Consider the following 15,127-nt stretch of genomic DNA (forward strand, 5'->3'; position numbering starts at 1 on the left):
ACAATATTTTTTTTCAGAATGTCAGTGAGAAAAGTATCATGAGAAGACGGAGATGGAAAATTTCCGGTTTTTGTCGGAAAACCAGTTTTTTTAAATGCAGACCAATTTTCTTTTGGAAGGGGGGTAAAATTTCTGGCTGACTTTTTTTCCTTTTCTTAAAAGTCAGATTATTCATTCCTGGATGTAATTCGAATAGGAAAAAAGCAACAAAACACCAAGACACTATACCAGAAGGTAATTGTGCAGGTGGGAAGTGTTCATTGTTTAGTCGTTCATTATGCAGTTTTGAGTAATGTCTCGCTCACTCTGAGCTTTTTGTGGCATCTGCGGAATTGAAATTGAAATTTGTTGAAAGAGGAAAATCTGAAGAACTAGAGGGCACAGTAGGACAGTGCTGCACTGCATGTAGCATATGTAGCAATCAGGTCTAGGAAATTACCCCCCGGTATATTACCCCCCTGCCATTACCCCCCCGGTATATTACCCTCCTGCCATTACCCCCCCCCCCCATATAATTGTTATATCCCAAGAGTAAATAATAAATTAAAATAAATTTCAAAAGAATTTATTTTAAATTTTTATTTTAGTAAATGAATCTCAGCCTTGAAAACATATACTTGTCCTAGAATATTCAATAGTAAAATCATCATATCATAATGTTATATTACCATAAAATATGTTATATTTATAAGATTACAGCTGAATGTTATGTGCAATCCCTTGCAAGTATTCTAAGTGCTCTCTATTAGCAAAGTCATTAACAATGTTCATAATCCGAGCATTGCAGTCACGATATTTCTTTGGAGTTGGTTCCACTGGATGTCCTCCAAGTTGCTGAGAAATTATCACATTCAGGAATGATTGCTCTCTTTGAAGGATTGTCAAAAAGCGCCAAATGTTTGGATGGTCAGCAGCAACGGCAGCTTGCATTTTTTGATGCCAACCTTCAATGCTGTTGTTAGTGCAAGGTAATTCATTTTGAACACGGCTGAGTACACTCCAGACTTGAGGAACAAAGACAGGATTAGCTCGGCTTCGACGTCTTCTTCTGCCAATGTAGTTATCTTCAAAATAATCTAACAATTGATTCATGTCATCATCTTCTGTAAGTTCTTGAAGTTCTTCGAAAACCTGCACAGTGTAAGAAAGCGGCACAGAAGGGGGTAATATGCGGGAGGGTAATTGATAGGGGGGTTATGGCAGGGGGGTAATATACCAAGGGGGTAATGGAAGGGGGTTAATTGACAGGGGGGTAATGTCCTGTTCCCGTGCCAATCATACATGTAAATTTTCCAAGTACACTTTTCTAGGTTGCAAGAATCCATTGATAATGAGTGTGTGAACTGACGTTTTATTTTTGCTTATCATTTTATTTAAAACAAGCATGTAATGTAATGTGCCTGAAACACTTTCTTTGATGCAGATGAATATTGGAGCAACCATCCAGAACTTCATGATATACCAATATACTACGCCTCTTCACTGGCCAAGAAGTGCATGAGTGTGTATCAGACCTATGTCAATGCAATGAATGACAAGATAAGAAAGCAGATCTCAATTAGTAATCCATTTGTCTTCAAACACATCTCAAACCTGAAGGTAAATTTTCTTATATTCTTGCATTTTGCATTTTTGTATCACCTTTAATAGCATATCTAGGAATTATTGTGATGGTGGAGGTATCATTGTAAATGTTGAAATTTTGTCAGGTTTTTGTCTCAACTGCAAACCAGAGTTAAGACATGGCATTACTTTTCTAACGGCATATGAATTTATGTTGGTTTTGCATTTAGTTCAATTTCTCTGATATTGTTGTATGTACAGCCATAGAACTTGATGCTTATTTTGAAGGATAAAACTTACAGTAGGCAAAAGTAGATGACAGCAGCTTATGCTTCATGCTTCAGTGATTGTGTTAAGTTTTTGTACTTTTCATAGCTGCCAAGTGTCCCGTTTTTTTCAGGATTTGTCCCGTATTTTGGACCTGAGTACAGATGTACATTTTTTTGGCAAAAAATACGTTTTTTATTTTAAAAAAATATTTTAAAAATTCCTTGCAATTTTCAGTTTGTGAACGTAAACAGTTCAATAAGAAAATCACACAGAATTGAGATCATCAATGAAAGTTGATACATTCAAATTGATAATAATTGGAAAAAATAAGGTGTGGAAAAGGCTACTATAAAAAGTCTGTGTCTGAGTCTCTTGCACCTTCTGAATGGGCACCTGAATGGAATATGGTACAACACATGCATATTTGACATTAAATAATTATGTAAAGCACTGTCCTACTTTACTGATGGTTGTATATGTTGTAAATAGTTACATATGCATTAAAATTTTAAAAATCAATATTTGTTCCTGAAAATCAGTATTTTTGTCACAAGAAGTCAGTATTTTTTTATTTGGGGGTTGGCAGCTGTGACTTTTGCTAAATGGAATTTTTTGTGAGTACTTAAATTCATGTGCCTGGATAGTCTTTCCTATGTTTATTTTTGTGATTTAAAGCAACTATAAAATCCGTGGAAATTGCTACTCAGCATAAAACAGTAAATTCACAGTATTGTGCAGGTACTTTGAGCCAAAGAATATGTCTTGATTCTTAACAAAACAGCTATCATGAAGAAAAAAACTGAATTTGCATTGAAAGTTTTGGAACTTTTAGAGTAATTACTTTTTGACTAATTATTCAGTAAATTGCCATGGTAATTGGAGTAACAATAAAGTCTTAGATCAGATTCTCAATAATACTCATCTTTCATCCACTTTTATGCTATTTCATATAGAGGGAGTAAAATCTTCGAGCAAGTACAATTGTAAAGGCATGTTGTGTCAAACTGTTGTTTACATTTAATTTTGAGTTGTATTTTGATGAGATTTATGCGCTATATTTTAAAATAGATCTGTATGTAGCTATATGATACATGATACATAGGTGTTGATACAATACAGTTGTTGAACTATATTTTTGGGGTATTATTTTTGTGGATTGGTTGCTTTGAAAAATGAGCAACCTGAGCCCAACTTCAGTTTTTTATCATTCTTAGCAATAAACAATGTGTGTTTCTTCATTAAATCCATTACCCAATCATAATACCTTAGGAGAACTATTACTATCTCACAAATCCAGCCTTCCCAGATAGAACTTCTAGCTAAAAAGAACTAATTGTTTTCTGCCCACCTAGAATGACCTTTCCATGATATAGGGATTGGCAGCAAAACCCATGAATATCTTCGTTACTTGTGTTGAGAAACATACTGTCACCATGAGAGCCCTCACAAATGCCAGAATCAATGTTGATACATGCTGGAAGAGTTCTCAGTTCACAAGGAAAGTATATTTCCTCTTTATTTCCAGCTTGTTTTGCTTCTGTCTCAGCAAAGATCTGACTTTATATTTTTAGCCACACACTGTAATCTGTATACATTTATTTGTACTTAGGTACTTGCACATGAGGCTTCACAAATATGTTTGAGCTGTACTTTTAATTGTGTTGATGTGCAAGTCCCTGAGACCTATAGAAAACTCTTGATATATGTATAAATTCCACAAAGACTGGCTACATACAGGTGAATTTTCTCTGCTAATACATTTAGTTTCTGGACTCCATGCTTTGCTGCATTTACACGTATGGTTCATCCTTAAACCTGTCCAGTTAGCATGGTGAATTATATTGGTAAAATTCGTTTGCTACTGTTCTGGTAATGTTATCAGGTATAGCTTAGCTCTGCACTGACTTTGTATTCAGTAGTAAGAGGCAGGTGCAGAAATGAATGAATAAGGATAAAAACAAGAAGCTTACATGCAGGAAGTTTTGGTGGATACAGGAGATCAATCAGCAAATGGCTTTCCAGTTACAACATGCTGTAATTCTACATGATCAGCGACAGCCCAGTATACCTATGTCATCACTTGACTCCTCATTGATGGTGATACCTTTAGGCCACTCTACATATCTTGATGATAAACAGCAAGCAACGAAGAAAACAAATTATCTTTCGCTGTACAGATACACAGACTGGTCTCATGGATCAAACATTGTATAACCCGTCCCAACATTATGACTCAGATGATGTCATCCCTCCTAACATGGCCTAGTTCTGTTTTAACTGGCCAAGACCTACATCAGTGGATCTTCAGGGACAAAACACCTCAACACTATAAGTTACAGGAAATCAATCTGTCGAACCTGGTGTATACAGGCAATTATGGAGACTCACATATGACTCCTTAATTGGTGACTGACTGGAAATCACGATTTCTACTTCAGGGCACCACGAGTTATGTGACCGGCAGACCTCGACACAGTTCTCTCAACCAGACATGGACCTAATCACTCAAGCAAGAAAGCCCTCCACTCTGAAAGTGTACAAAGGCAAATGGAAAATTTTTACACTGTGGTGTACACAAGAACAATTTATACCACTACAGACACAATCAAAAGTTATCGCTCCACAATTGCTGACACCTTTTGTCATCGTGAAAGAGAGGATATTAGACAAACCAAGGACTTATCCTGCCTCTTCTCCAACTCGGATTATACATGGCGAAAGCTATTGGATCTGTGCCCAGAATGGAATCTATCATGGGTACTAACCTAGTTGAACAAAACACTGATTTCACTGGTATCTTTGGCTCACCTTTCATACAAGACCTGCTTCACTGTGACATTAGCAGTGGCAGGCAGAATCAGTGAATATATTCCCATTCAGGGGACCAGATTATACATGCAGTTCCAGCAAGACAGGTTAGTTTCACTTCTGTTGGTTCTCTCTTTCATCGACTGCTCTGGTGGCCTAATGGTTAGAGCGTCTGCCTCGGATGTGGGAGGTCGTGGGTTCGAACCCCAACTGAGTCATATCAAACATTTATAAAAATGGTATTAACAGCTGCCTCACTAGGTGCTCAGCATTAAAAGGTTAGTGTTAGGACTGGTCAGCCTTGTGTCAGGATAATGTGACTAGGTGGGACATCATGCTACATGTCTGTGGCATGATGCCCCAGTGCTAGATATCACTATAAACTGCCACAATGCAGACATCATAGCGATATGACTGAAAAATTGCTAAGGCTACATTAAAAATCCTAATGACACACACACGCACACAGACTCTTTCATCGTCAAGAACAGGCTTCCATCCATGAGTAGCTAGACCTTGGAACTGAAGTTGTCTTACATACTTTAGGGGTCCCTCCACCTCCGACCTATTCTCCTAAGGTATTATGATTGGGTAATTTTAAAGTATTTAAAGAAGAAACAAACATTTTTTAGTAAACTACCATATATACTCACATACAAGCAAATAATTTATGAAAAAGTTAAAGCCTGGAAGAATGGGGGTTGGCTTATCCAGAAGTCAAATTCTAAACTTAAAAATTAATACGGTTTTTGTTGTTGTTGAGTATTGTGGTGGCTGTAAATCCTGGGTCATTAAAAAATATTTTCTGTGCCAGAAGACTTACATGCATATAAAAATAATACATTTTCATTGTCCGAACACTTACTAAGCTACAATGATTGATTTTGTTATTGTTTTGCATGTGCATATTTTCTGATTTATCCAACATGAAAATAAATAAAAGTAAATAAAGACTTCATAATTCAAGAGCTGGTTCAAGTTTATCCTGGAGACAAGGCTGTAGTATAATGTACAGTACTTAAAACAGTTCAAATCTTGCTTAGTGTCACTGAAATCCTTGTTTATTCCCAAAAATATTAGCTGTAGATTTTGCTTTATTCATTGTTTCTGCCAAATCGCACTGTTTACATATGCTTCATTTATGTTGTTCCACACTCTGTTGAGTTACTCTTTACAAAGATTTAAGTGATCCTACAAATTGAGGTAACCTTGATGAAAAGGTACTCACATTTAATTAGACAAGGCACATAAGCATCATATATTCACATAACTACTTCATGTTCATGAAGGAATGATAATAGTAAGATCTAAAATTCTGAATATATGTCAACTAAAATAAACATCAATTTATTTTAGCTTTGTCTTTTTTGGCTGAACAAATTCATAATTTTCCACACTTTGGTAAGCTTGTTTATAATTGGTGGATTTGTCTTTTGTTTTCTGACAGCAATACAGTCCAAGTAATTGTTAATATCCTGAAACTGGCTTGGGTTAAGAGAGAATTTTGTCTGGCGGTTATACCAGTATTTTGATGTATAATCCATAAGATTACCATAGGTGTGTATAACATGATGTCAGGTTGCTTTCTTCAAAGCAAATTTCAATTCAATTTTTATGGTATTACAGTAATTTTTGAAGCATTATTTCAGAAACATCATTTTTAAATTTTGGAGATGTTATTTAAATTTAGTACAGTGGTGCCTATGATTTGAATCCATGGGATGTACTTCATTTTATTGAGATGTACTTCATTCAGCACAAGTTCAGACGTTGAATATACATATGGTGGTGCCAATATGTAAATGTGCTCACTAGCCTGAATGAAAGCATTGAACCAAACCCTGTTGTTGTCATACTGTGATCATGTTTTAAAGAGTTAGGCATTTACAAATTCAAGGCAAAATAAAAACCTAATTATTGGTGCTTTCATATAAAATCTAATGCAATAATTCATAAGCAAATAATAATTAACTAGAATCGAAAGGGAGAGGTACTGTTACAGTAGCCTGTGAATGCTCAACTCTTGTCATCATTTGATCAAATTATACACAAATCTGAATTAGGCTGAAACAATAAGAAAACAGAAAAGGACGAATTTATTGACTTTTTAAAAAAGTACATTAATTTACCACATTTCCATGTAATAATCATACACGCAAGCCCCAAAGTTTGCCTAGATACATGGGTTTAGAACTTACCTCATGTATATTGTGATGTTGTCATGGACTTGTAGGTTGACTCGTGTGTACCTCTTGGTTTTTAAAAAAATGATTTTACCTATTCAGTTTGCAGGGGTCGGCTTTTACGCCAATCATAATACACATACAACCTCCCTATCTCCCCAAAGTTGCAACCATATAGAGACTGTGTCTTATGCTCCAGGTGTAACTGATATTCTTGAGTTTTGCCAACAATCCCTATATCAAGGGGAGATCACTCTGCCCAACTGCCACCTAAGTGGGCAGATAACTTTTAGCTCTTTTTGCTAAAAGTTCTTTCTAGGAAGGTTGGATTTGCAAGGTAGTGGTTTTTCTCCTTAAGGTATTATGATGGGATAAATATTCATAAAGAAACACTTTGCTAGGAAAAAAATAGTTTTCCCATTTTAAAAAAAATAATTGTAAAGCAATTTTTATTGTTTCAGTTCACACATACAATAGCTGCCTTTAAGGATAGAGAGAAAGTGTATAATGTATTTAAGTGCTAGCATTACCAAAATCGAAAGAAAGAAAAATGAAATGATATATGAACAGTAGATATAATACTTAATGATGTTGATCCATAATTCAGTTAAAAGTGCTGTCAAAAATATTTGTATGATGATAGTTTGTGCAATTCTCTGTGATTTAATATTTAATCACAGTCATGATCCTTCCTAATGAATAATCTACTTTAATCTTGATAAAACATCTAAAAGCACAAGATAATTTGGACCAATCTCTCTGATGGCGAATAGTGAGCTGCTCTTCTTCACTACAGTTCAAAGGTCATCATATCTTAATGATTGCACTGAGTAAGGAGTAGTTGGTCACATGTTTTGTTAACATATAGAGTATCTACAAATGTAGTGATGATGCAACATATGGACAATGGTTTAGCTAAAAGAGTGATTTCAGTAACCACTTGGCTGGTTTTATTGGCTATATTGTTTCTGTTTGCAGTCAGACCGTAACATGGAGTAAGGGATAGATCTTGACATGTATTTGGTTAGTACTCATGAAACCAAAGTATGTATCCTGATTTATGGCCTAATCTTATTTTGTCATTATGAAGAGTGTTTCTTTGTCATTACAACACAGTACCCATTGGTATTACATGTTTTTTAAATACTTCTTGGATAAATGCAAATATTATTTTATTATAAATGCTAGCTGTAATAACAAATTTATTTAAAAATTGACACAGTATGAAAAAAGCTATACCAGTCAAAGAATCTTTAAATTTTTGTCGAGTATTGGTGTATATAGAAAATAATACATTAGTTCTAAGTTTGCATCATTTATTGCAAATGAATAGGTGGTAATATATATTGTATCACAAAATTTGTATAATCCCAATACAGTAAAACCTGTTATGAGAGACCTCCCCTTCTGCCAACTAAAAGCGGTCTCTCAAGACAGGTGGTATCATAAGAGGTGTGTGAAAATGGACTGGTTTCCAGGATCAATAGCATTGTTGAAGAAGAAACAATACCCATACTCACTGTACATTTATCATATCCTTCATTCATAAATCTTGTTAAATATTGCATGCATTCCTCTCAAAATAACTTTATATATTAAAGATATATATTTTCAAAACAATGTGAATCAAATTTATATTTGAACATCACATGAATATGTTCTTCTAGTGTTAGATTTTTTCATCAGAGGTTCTGCCATTGTCATTTATGTTGACGTAATAACGACTAGATGTATTTCAGTTTTGATCAGGTTTTGGGGAAATGTGGAATAAATATATATTATGTGCCAATGAATGAAACCAAAAGACGTAATTAACTCAAGAAGAAACAACATTTTGAGACGAAAATTAAATCATCAGCGTTATAGGTCGATAAACAAAGGTTGCGACCATCTGCACCCAGGTAATCAGATGGTGGCTTGGTTTGACACTGTAACAAAAGAAATATAAAAAGAATCTGGAAATGATTCTCACTTACAAGTATTAAAGACAAAGATCTCATTCACCCCCACACACCCACCCCGGCAGTATTGATTAACTAGAAACACAAACGATGTACTCAATCCTACACTAAAGCCCTTTCGAAAGTTTTCTCACTGGGACATTTGGACTACCGTCATTGTGTGGGTTTTCACAAAGATAAAGAAAAAATACAAACCTCTGAATTGACTGTGTATGTCCATCATTACTCTCTTTGATGGATAAATGGTTAATCTTACTGGCTATTCACATGACTTCGGCACTACAATGGTGGTTAGTGTCACATACTTTAGTTTGGTTTACTGCAGTTTACAAATGACACCATATGTTGGACTTGTAAATTTCACAAAACTGGTAGGTAGCCAATTTTTAAAAAAATACCTTATTAGAATAATCTTTAATATTTATACTCTCCTTGTTACAAAGGATTAAATGATGGTTAGTGGTGTTTATCTTGCTATATGGTTGTTCAATTGTAGTGTTATTTAATGTGCACTTTGTATACTACATGTATCCTGAGCTCTCTTGTTTACAAAGGATTAAGTCAAGGTCAGTGGTGTTGATCTGGGGGTTTTTTTTGCAATGCGGTCAATCATAGCAGTGTTGAAATGCATATTTTGCCAAGACATCATGGTTGCTGGTCATGTTCAGCAAGTGGTTGCTCTTAACAGAGCGTTTATATAATAGAATTGATCCGTGCATTATGATTATGGTTGGAAAAGACCGGTGGTTGCTTATAGCAGAGGTCGCTCATAACAGTTTTTATTGTACTTAACACAGTTATCATTAGTTAATGATCATACACCATTTTTTTCAAACCCATTTAAATGGGGAGCAAGGCATGGATGTCAATTTTTCTGGCAGTTGTGGCGTAAACTAAAGCCTGTTAATGTATTAAAGCTTCTCATTTGCATATATTTCCTAAACAGGTTCTCATCAGACTTTGGCATGACTCAATATGAAACTAAGGCAGTTCATTTGGTGATATGCAATCTTGCATCTTTGACCCTGGGGTCATGGTCGCAGTTAAAAAATATTTGTGTTAATTGTTTGGTTCAGGGTTTTTTTCATTTGCTTATATTTCCTAAACCCTGGGATGGATTTTCTTCATACTTTTGATAATCATTCACTGTTTTCCTTTACCCTCATTTGTGCTTCAAGGACCCCCATCATTTTAATCTGACCCCAAATTTTTTTATGCCAATGTTTGTTTTTTACTCAGTCTGACCCCTAATTCTGACACCAAGGGGATTTTTTGATCTCGGTCTTTCATGCCCAGGGGATACTCTGATCATTATAAAGATAAGACAGTTCATTCTGTTACATGTCCTCTTTTTTATTTGAGTCTGGGGTCAAGGAGACAGTCCTAGAAAATTTGCATTCAGGTTTTCTTTGAAGTCTTTTCATTTGCCTCTAGTTCCTAGATTCCTTGAAAGATTTTATTGATATTTGAATGAATAATTATCAAGATAAGACAATTCATTCTGTAATGTACTCATGATGCCCTTTTGACCTTGTGTTCAAGGTCACTTTTTAAAGCAGTACTTTAAAATTAGGCTGTATGTTGCCTCCCTGTGATTTTTTGTTCATTATCTGACATCTCAATCATGTAAAAACTAATATGGAACAAGAAAGAATTGTAACTGATTTAATTTTTATACTTTGATTATATTAACAGAGTATGGAGCATTTTGAAGACATTGGTCCATCTGTTGTGTTGGCATCCCCAGGTATGATGCAGAGTGGTCTGTCCAGAGAGTTGTTTGAAAGTTGGTGTACAGACAAGAGGAATGGTGTTATTATAGCTGGTTACTGTGTGGAAGGGACACTAGCCAAGGTAATGTATATCATAACACATGTATTTCTGAGTCATTAGTGATTTGCAGATTTAATAAATTTAGTAAATATGGTAACCCACAATATTCAGTTTGTATACTTATGTACTATTAATGTAAATAAATCTATACCATAATTTATCTTTCTAAATGTGCAGAAATATTATGCCATGGAGTAAAGGTTTTGCTTTCTTGCTTCAAACTGCCAGTTGATGCAGCTTTATGCAGGTATACTTTAGCTTTTCTTGATGTGTCCATTCTGCATTTTACTCTCAAAGTACCCATATATGAAGCTGTATAAGATGATATTTATTCACTGTTGTATTAATTTTTTTACTTTTTACATCACTGAATATGAAAATCCAAAATACTTAGAAAATATCTGTATACACTGTAATTCCTAGTCAGAAATAGGTCATGTTCAAAGGAGTGTTTATTTGTGGGGGTTTTCACACTGGTTAAAATTAACTTGTTAGATTCAGGCCTCTCAAGCTTACCTTTAGCCATAAATGTGCTAGAATTTGTCTGTCCTCCTAGGTGGGTCAGAAAAGAGTGATCTACCCTTAGATTACGTCTGCTTGTCTTAAGAAGCATGCTTTTTTGGAGACCTTTCAAAACCATTTTCTCACATTGGGAAGCATATTCTTTTGGAGACCATGCAAAACCATTTTCTCAAGTTACGTTAAAAATCCTAATCACACACACACACTCACACAAAACAGTTTTCTCACAGTGGGAATCATGCTGTTTTTGGTGACCTTCCAGAGCCATTTCTTACAGTGGGAGGCATGCTCTTTCTCACACTGGGAAGTATCCTCCAGATAGATATCTATTTTGCTGTCTGTTGTATTGACGCTGTTTTTTTTTCACTTGTCTCACTTTGTCTTTTGAGATACTTAATGGCCCATTTTTATGACCTACCATAAGTCTGGAGTATGTTAATTTAATTATTCTACTAGATTTCATATATTAATTTTATTAAGTAATTGTCTGCATACCATAACGCCATTCATTTAATGTTATTAACCATTTGTATTTGTCATTAGTGCCATCTTTAAATAAGTTCACATTATGTTTCATAACTTTAACTCTACATGGTTGCTACGTGTCTGTGGCATGATGCCCCAGTGCTAGACATCACTATAAACTGTCACACTGCAGACATCATAGCGATGTGGCTGCACAAATTGTTAAAGCTACGTTAAAAATCCAAATCACACACACACAAACTCTACATGGTATGGTTTTTGTGATTACAGATGTGAACACAATGGGCAGGACCAAGTGCATGGGGTTCCAAAATTTTAAGCTGGTGAAAGCTAACCATGCTGCCTGTATGGGGTGCAGTTTGGGTCATAAATACATCATTTGTGCATGATTGATGGAAAATGTATGGGTAACCATCTTGCTCAAACAGAATATCTATGCAAGTGTTAAAGTGAGAAAATGCGCAATCTAATATTCAGATACCATCAGTGCCACTTTTTATTGGCAGAATCAGTGAAGGCAGAAAGTTCGCTGGTCCAGAGAAAGTTCAAGCAGGTCATATCGTCACAAGTATCACAGATAGTTTAAGCCTCTCCCTTGCCTCCTCAATCAAAACAGATTTTCTCCATGATACCTATAGGTGCCATTCTAACTTAAATGGCAGCCCATCTGGAACCGTGAGAAAATCAGGCTGATTGGCTGTGGTCAATACTGGCCTCAACTGATGTCTGAAGGGATGAAATAGTGTGATGAATATCCTGCTTTAACCCATCCCGGCATCATGAAAACCAGATGGCTGGGAAAAGCAAATGGCTTTTACCCATCCCGGCATCATGAAAACCAGATGGCTGGGAAAAGCAAATGGCTTTTACCCATCCCGGTATCATGAAAACCAGATGGTTGGGAAAAGCAAATGGCTTTTACCCATCCCAGTATCATGAAAACCAGATGGTTGGGAAAAGCAAATGGTTTTTACCCACCAGGACTGAACTTAAACATCAGAACTAGATCAGCTGTAACCAATAATGGCTACAATAAGGCTTCTTCTCTTGCATAAAGGGACTACGTACAGTGTTCAAATATCCCATCTGTCCCACATTAGACAATCGGCACCAGCATTGAAGATTGAATGCTTTCTATCCATTTCTGGATCAACAGCGAGTCACAGATAGAATATTAAACAGCTCCAGTACTGGCTCCACCTCTGTTACATCTCAGGAATGACAATGCTGCCATCTGGGCTGGCATCTCCAGCTTCGTTATATGCATTGTTGAATCTCTCAGTTGGGTTTGGTTTTTGATATTCCTGGTATACAAATTCACTGTTTCAAGGAACACATTACTCCTAGCAGAGATAGTTCCATCCCATGCTGGAATCACAATTATATCAAGTATTCTGCACCAGAATTGGGTACAGTGATCAGTTACCCTGTTATACCCATTCCTGACTTTAAGACATGGTAAGCATGTGGGCACATGACAATTACAGTTAAATTACTGGCTCTAACCTGAATGCCAACCATACAAAATTTTAGGCAGTAGAATTGGGTACAGTAATTGAAATTCATGCTATTCCCATTGTGATATCAATTGAATTGCTTAACAAAGAACAGCTATTACTCAAGTGCATATCATATTGTGGCTGCCTGTTCCTGATTGCTCCCCTCAAATGGGGACCGCTCTGGTGGCCTAGTGGTTAGAGCGTGTGCCTCAGAAGCATATGGTTGTGGGTTTGAACCCCAGCAGAGTCATATCAAAGACTTACAAAAATGGTACTAACAGCTGCCTTGCTTGGCTCTCAGCATTAAGAGGTTAGTGTTACGACTGGTCAGCCTGGTGTCAGGATAATGTGACTGGGTGGGACATCATACTACATGTCTGCGGCATGATGCCCCAGTGCTAGATATCACTATAAACTGCCACACTGCAGACATCATAGCGATATGACTGATAAAATTGTTAAAGCTACATTAAAAATCCTAATCACACACACACTTCAAATGGGAAAAATCATGTGTAAATGAATAATAAACTGTAGCGGAAATTCTCTGGAAATCCATGGTATTTTCTCATCTTCTCAAGCAGCTGCAAATGCAGGTGTTTCATCAGAATCCAGGATTGTTGAACCTGCACACCTCACTCATTAAATAAATCTTAAGGGAAAAACAGGTAAGAAGGCCCACCAGTTTGAAAGCATATGAAAAAAATTGGAAAGCTTTCTGTCAGTGGTTTGAGTGGAAACACAGTCTGTTAAAAGCCTTTTTACCACAGATAGCTTTGTTTTAACTGTGACCTAGAAGGAAGTTAGCTCGCATCACAATTAAAATCTACCATTCCACTATTTCCTACATGTCTCTTCCGGTGTATTAGATTTGCCTTGATCAAAGAGGCTTTTGGTCCTGTGTCCAAAATGGAATTTCTGTGGGTTTTCAGATGGCTGAATAAAGCACTTTTGAACCTCTGTCTAGAGTCTTATTGACTCAACCTCTGCTACAAAACCTACTCCCTGGTTTTTCTAGTTTCAGTGGATAGAATCAGTGAGATAAACACCTTTTGGTCAATCAGGAACAGTTACATCACAATAGTTCAATTTCACATGATTGCTATGATTGGGATCCTGCTCATTGGAGAATCATTCCTTTGTTGTGAAACCTATCTTTCTGTGACCTTTCACCCCATGGGTGTAGGCTGGACCCTGTTAAGGTTTTGAACTGGTGCCAGAGCTCAACCAAGCCATTTCAAAGAGGGAGATCTCAGTTATTTCTACCTTTGACGAAAGGAAAAGACAAAATCTCAGCTCAGTCTCTATCTTCCTTTATATGATGGGTTTTTCCCTCAGCATATGAAGAACTAACCCAAGTCCAATTGCATTTCTTGCTGATGATGTTAGGGCAGTCACAAGCGTAGCATTTGATAACTGACATTATCCAGGACATGGGATGGATGTATGAGATGACTTTCTCTAGCTTTACCTCAGAGACCTTTCATCCCATATGGCTGATCTCTTACAAGACTAGAAGCTGCTTCATGTACATTATTTGACTTAAGACTGGGCCTTCTCCTTGGAAGGAGGATGAAACTCTCTACCTGCTATATATTCTCATAATATATTATGACTGAATTATTATATGCTTGAAGAATAAACCAATTTTTCAAGTAATTCATATATTTCTTCTTCAAATACATTACCCGATCATAATACCTTAGGATAATTACTACTACCTTGTAAATTCAGCCCTCCCAGGCTAAAACTTTTAGCTATAAACCTCATGTTGTCTGCATACCATGGTGGTAGTTAGAGTGATCTACTCTTGATAGAGGAATTGGTGCCAAATCCTGTGAATACTGAAGTTATTGCTGGAGCAGAAGGCATGCTCTCTAGTTGGATATAACTGCAGGGAAGGAGGGTGTACATGTATTATGTTTGATAAGTATTATTGATGAAACATATTTTATTTGAATTACTCATGCCTGGTGCATTTTGTTTGGTGTGTTTTGATTTG

General features: G+C 36.1%; 1 protein-coding gene across 1 annotated transcript in view; it reads left to right on the forward strand.

Moving 5' to 3' along the window:
* Nucleotides 1-15,127, forward strand: part of LOC149787637 (cleavage and polyadenylation specificity factor subunit 3-like) — an 83,934-nt gene that overhangs the window by 42,998 nt on the left and 25,809 nt on the right. Inside the window, exons 9-10 of the mRNA XM_089973813.1 lie at nucleotides 1,424-1,599; nucleotides 10,481-10,639. Coding sequence (XP_089829939.1) covers nucleotides 1,424-1,599; nucleotides 10,481-10,639 — 335 coding nt within the window. The remainder of the gene's footprint in view (nucleotides 1-1,423; nucleotides 1,600-10,480; nucleotides 10,640-15,127) is intronic.

This window comes from Sinohyriopsis cumingii, chromosome 11, assembly GCF_028554795.1.
Source record: "Sinohyriopsis cumingii isolate HCF-2022 chromosome 11, ASM2855479v2, whole genome shotgun sequence".
NCBI lineage: Eukaryota > Metazoa > Mollusca > Bivalvia > Unionida > Unionidae > Sinohyriopsis > Sinohyriopsis cumingii.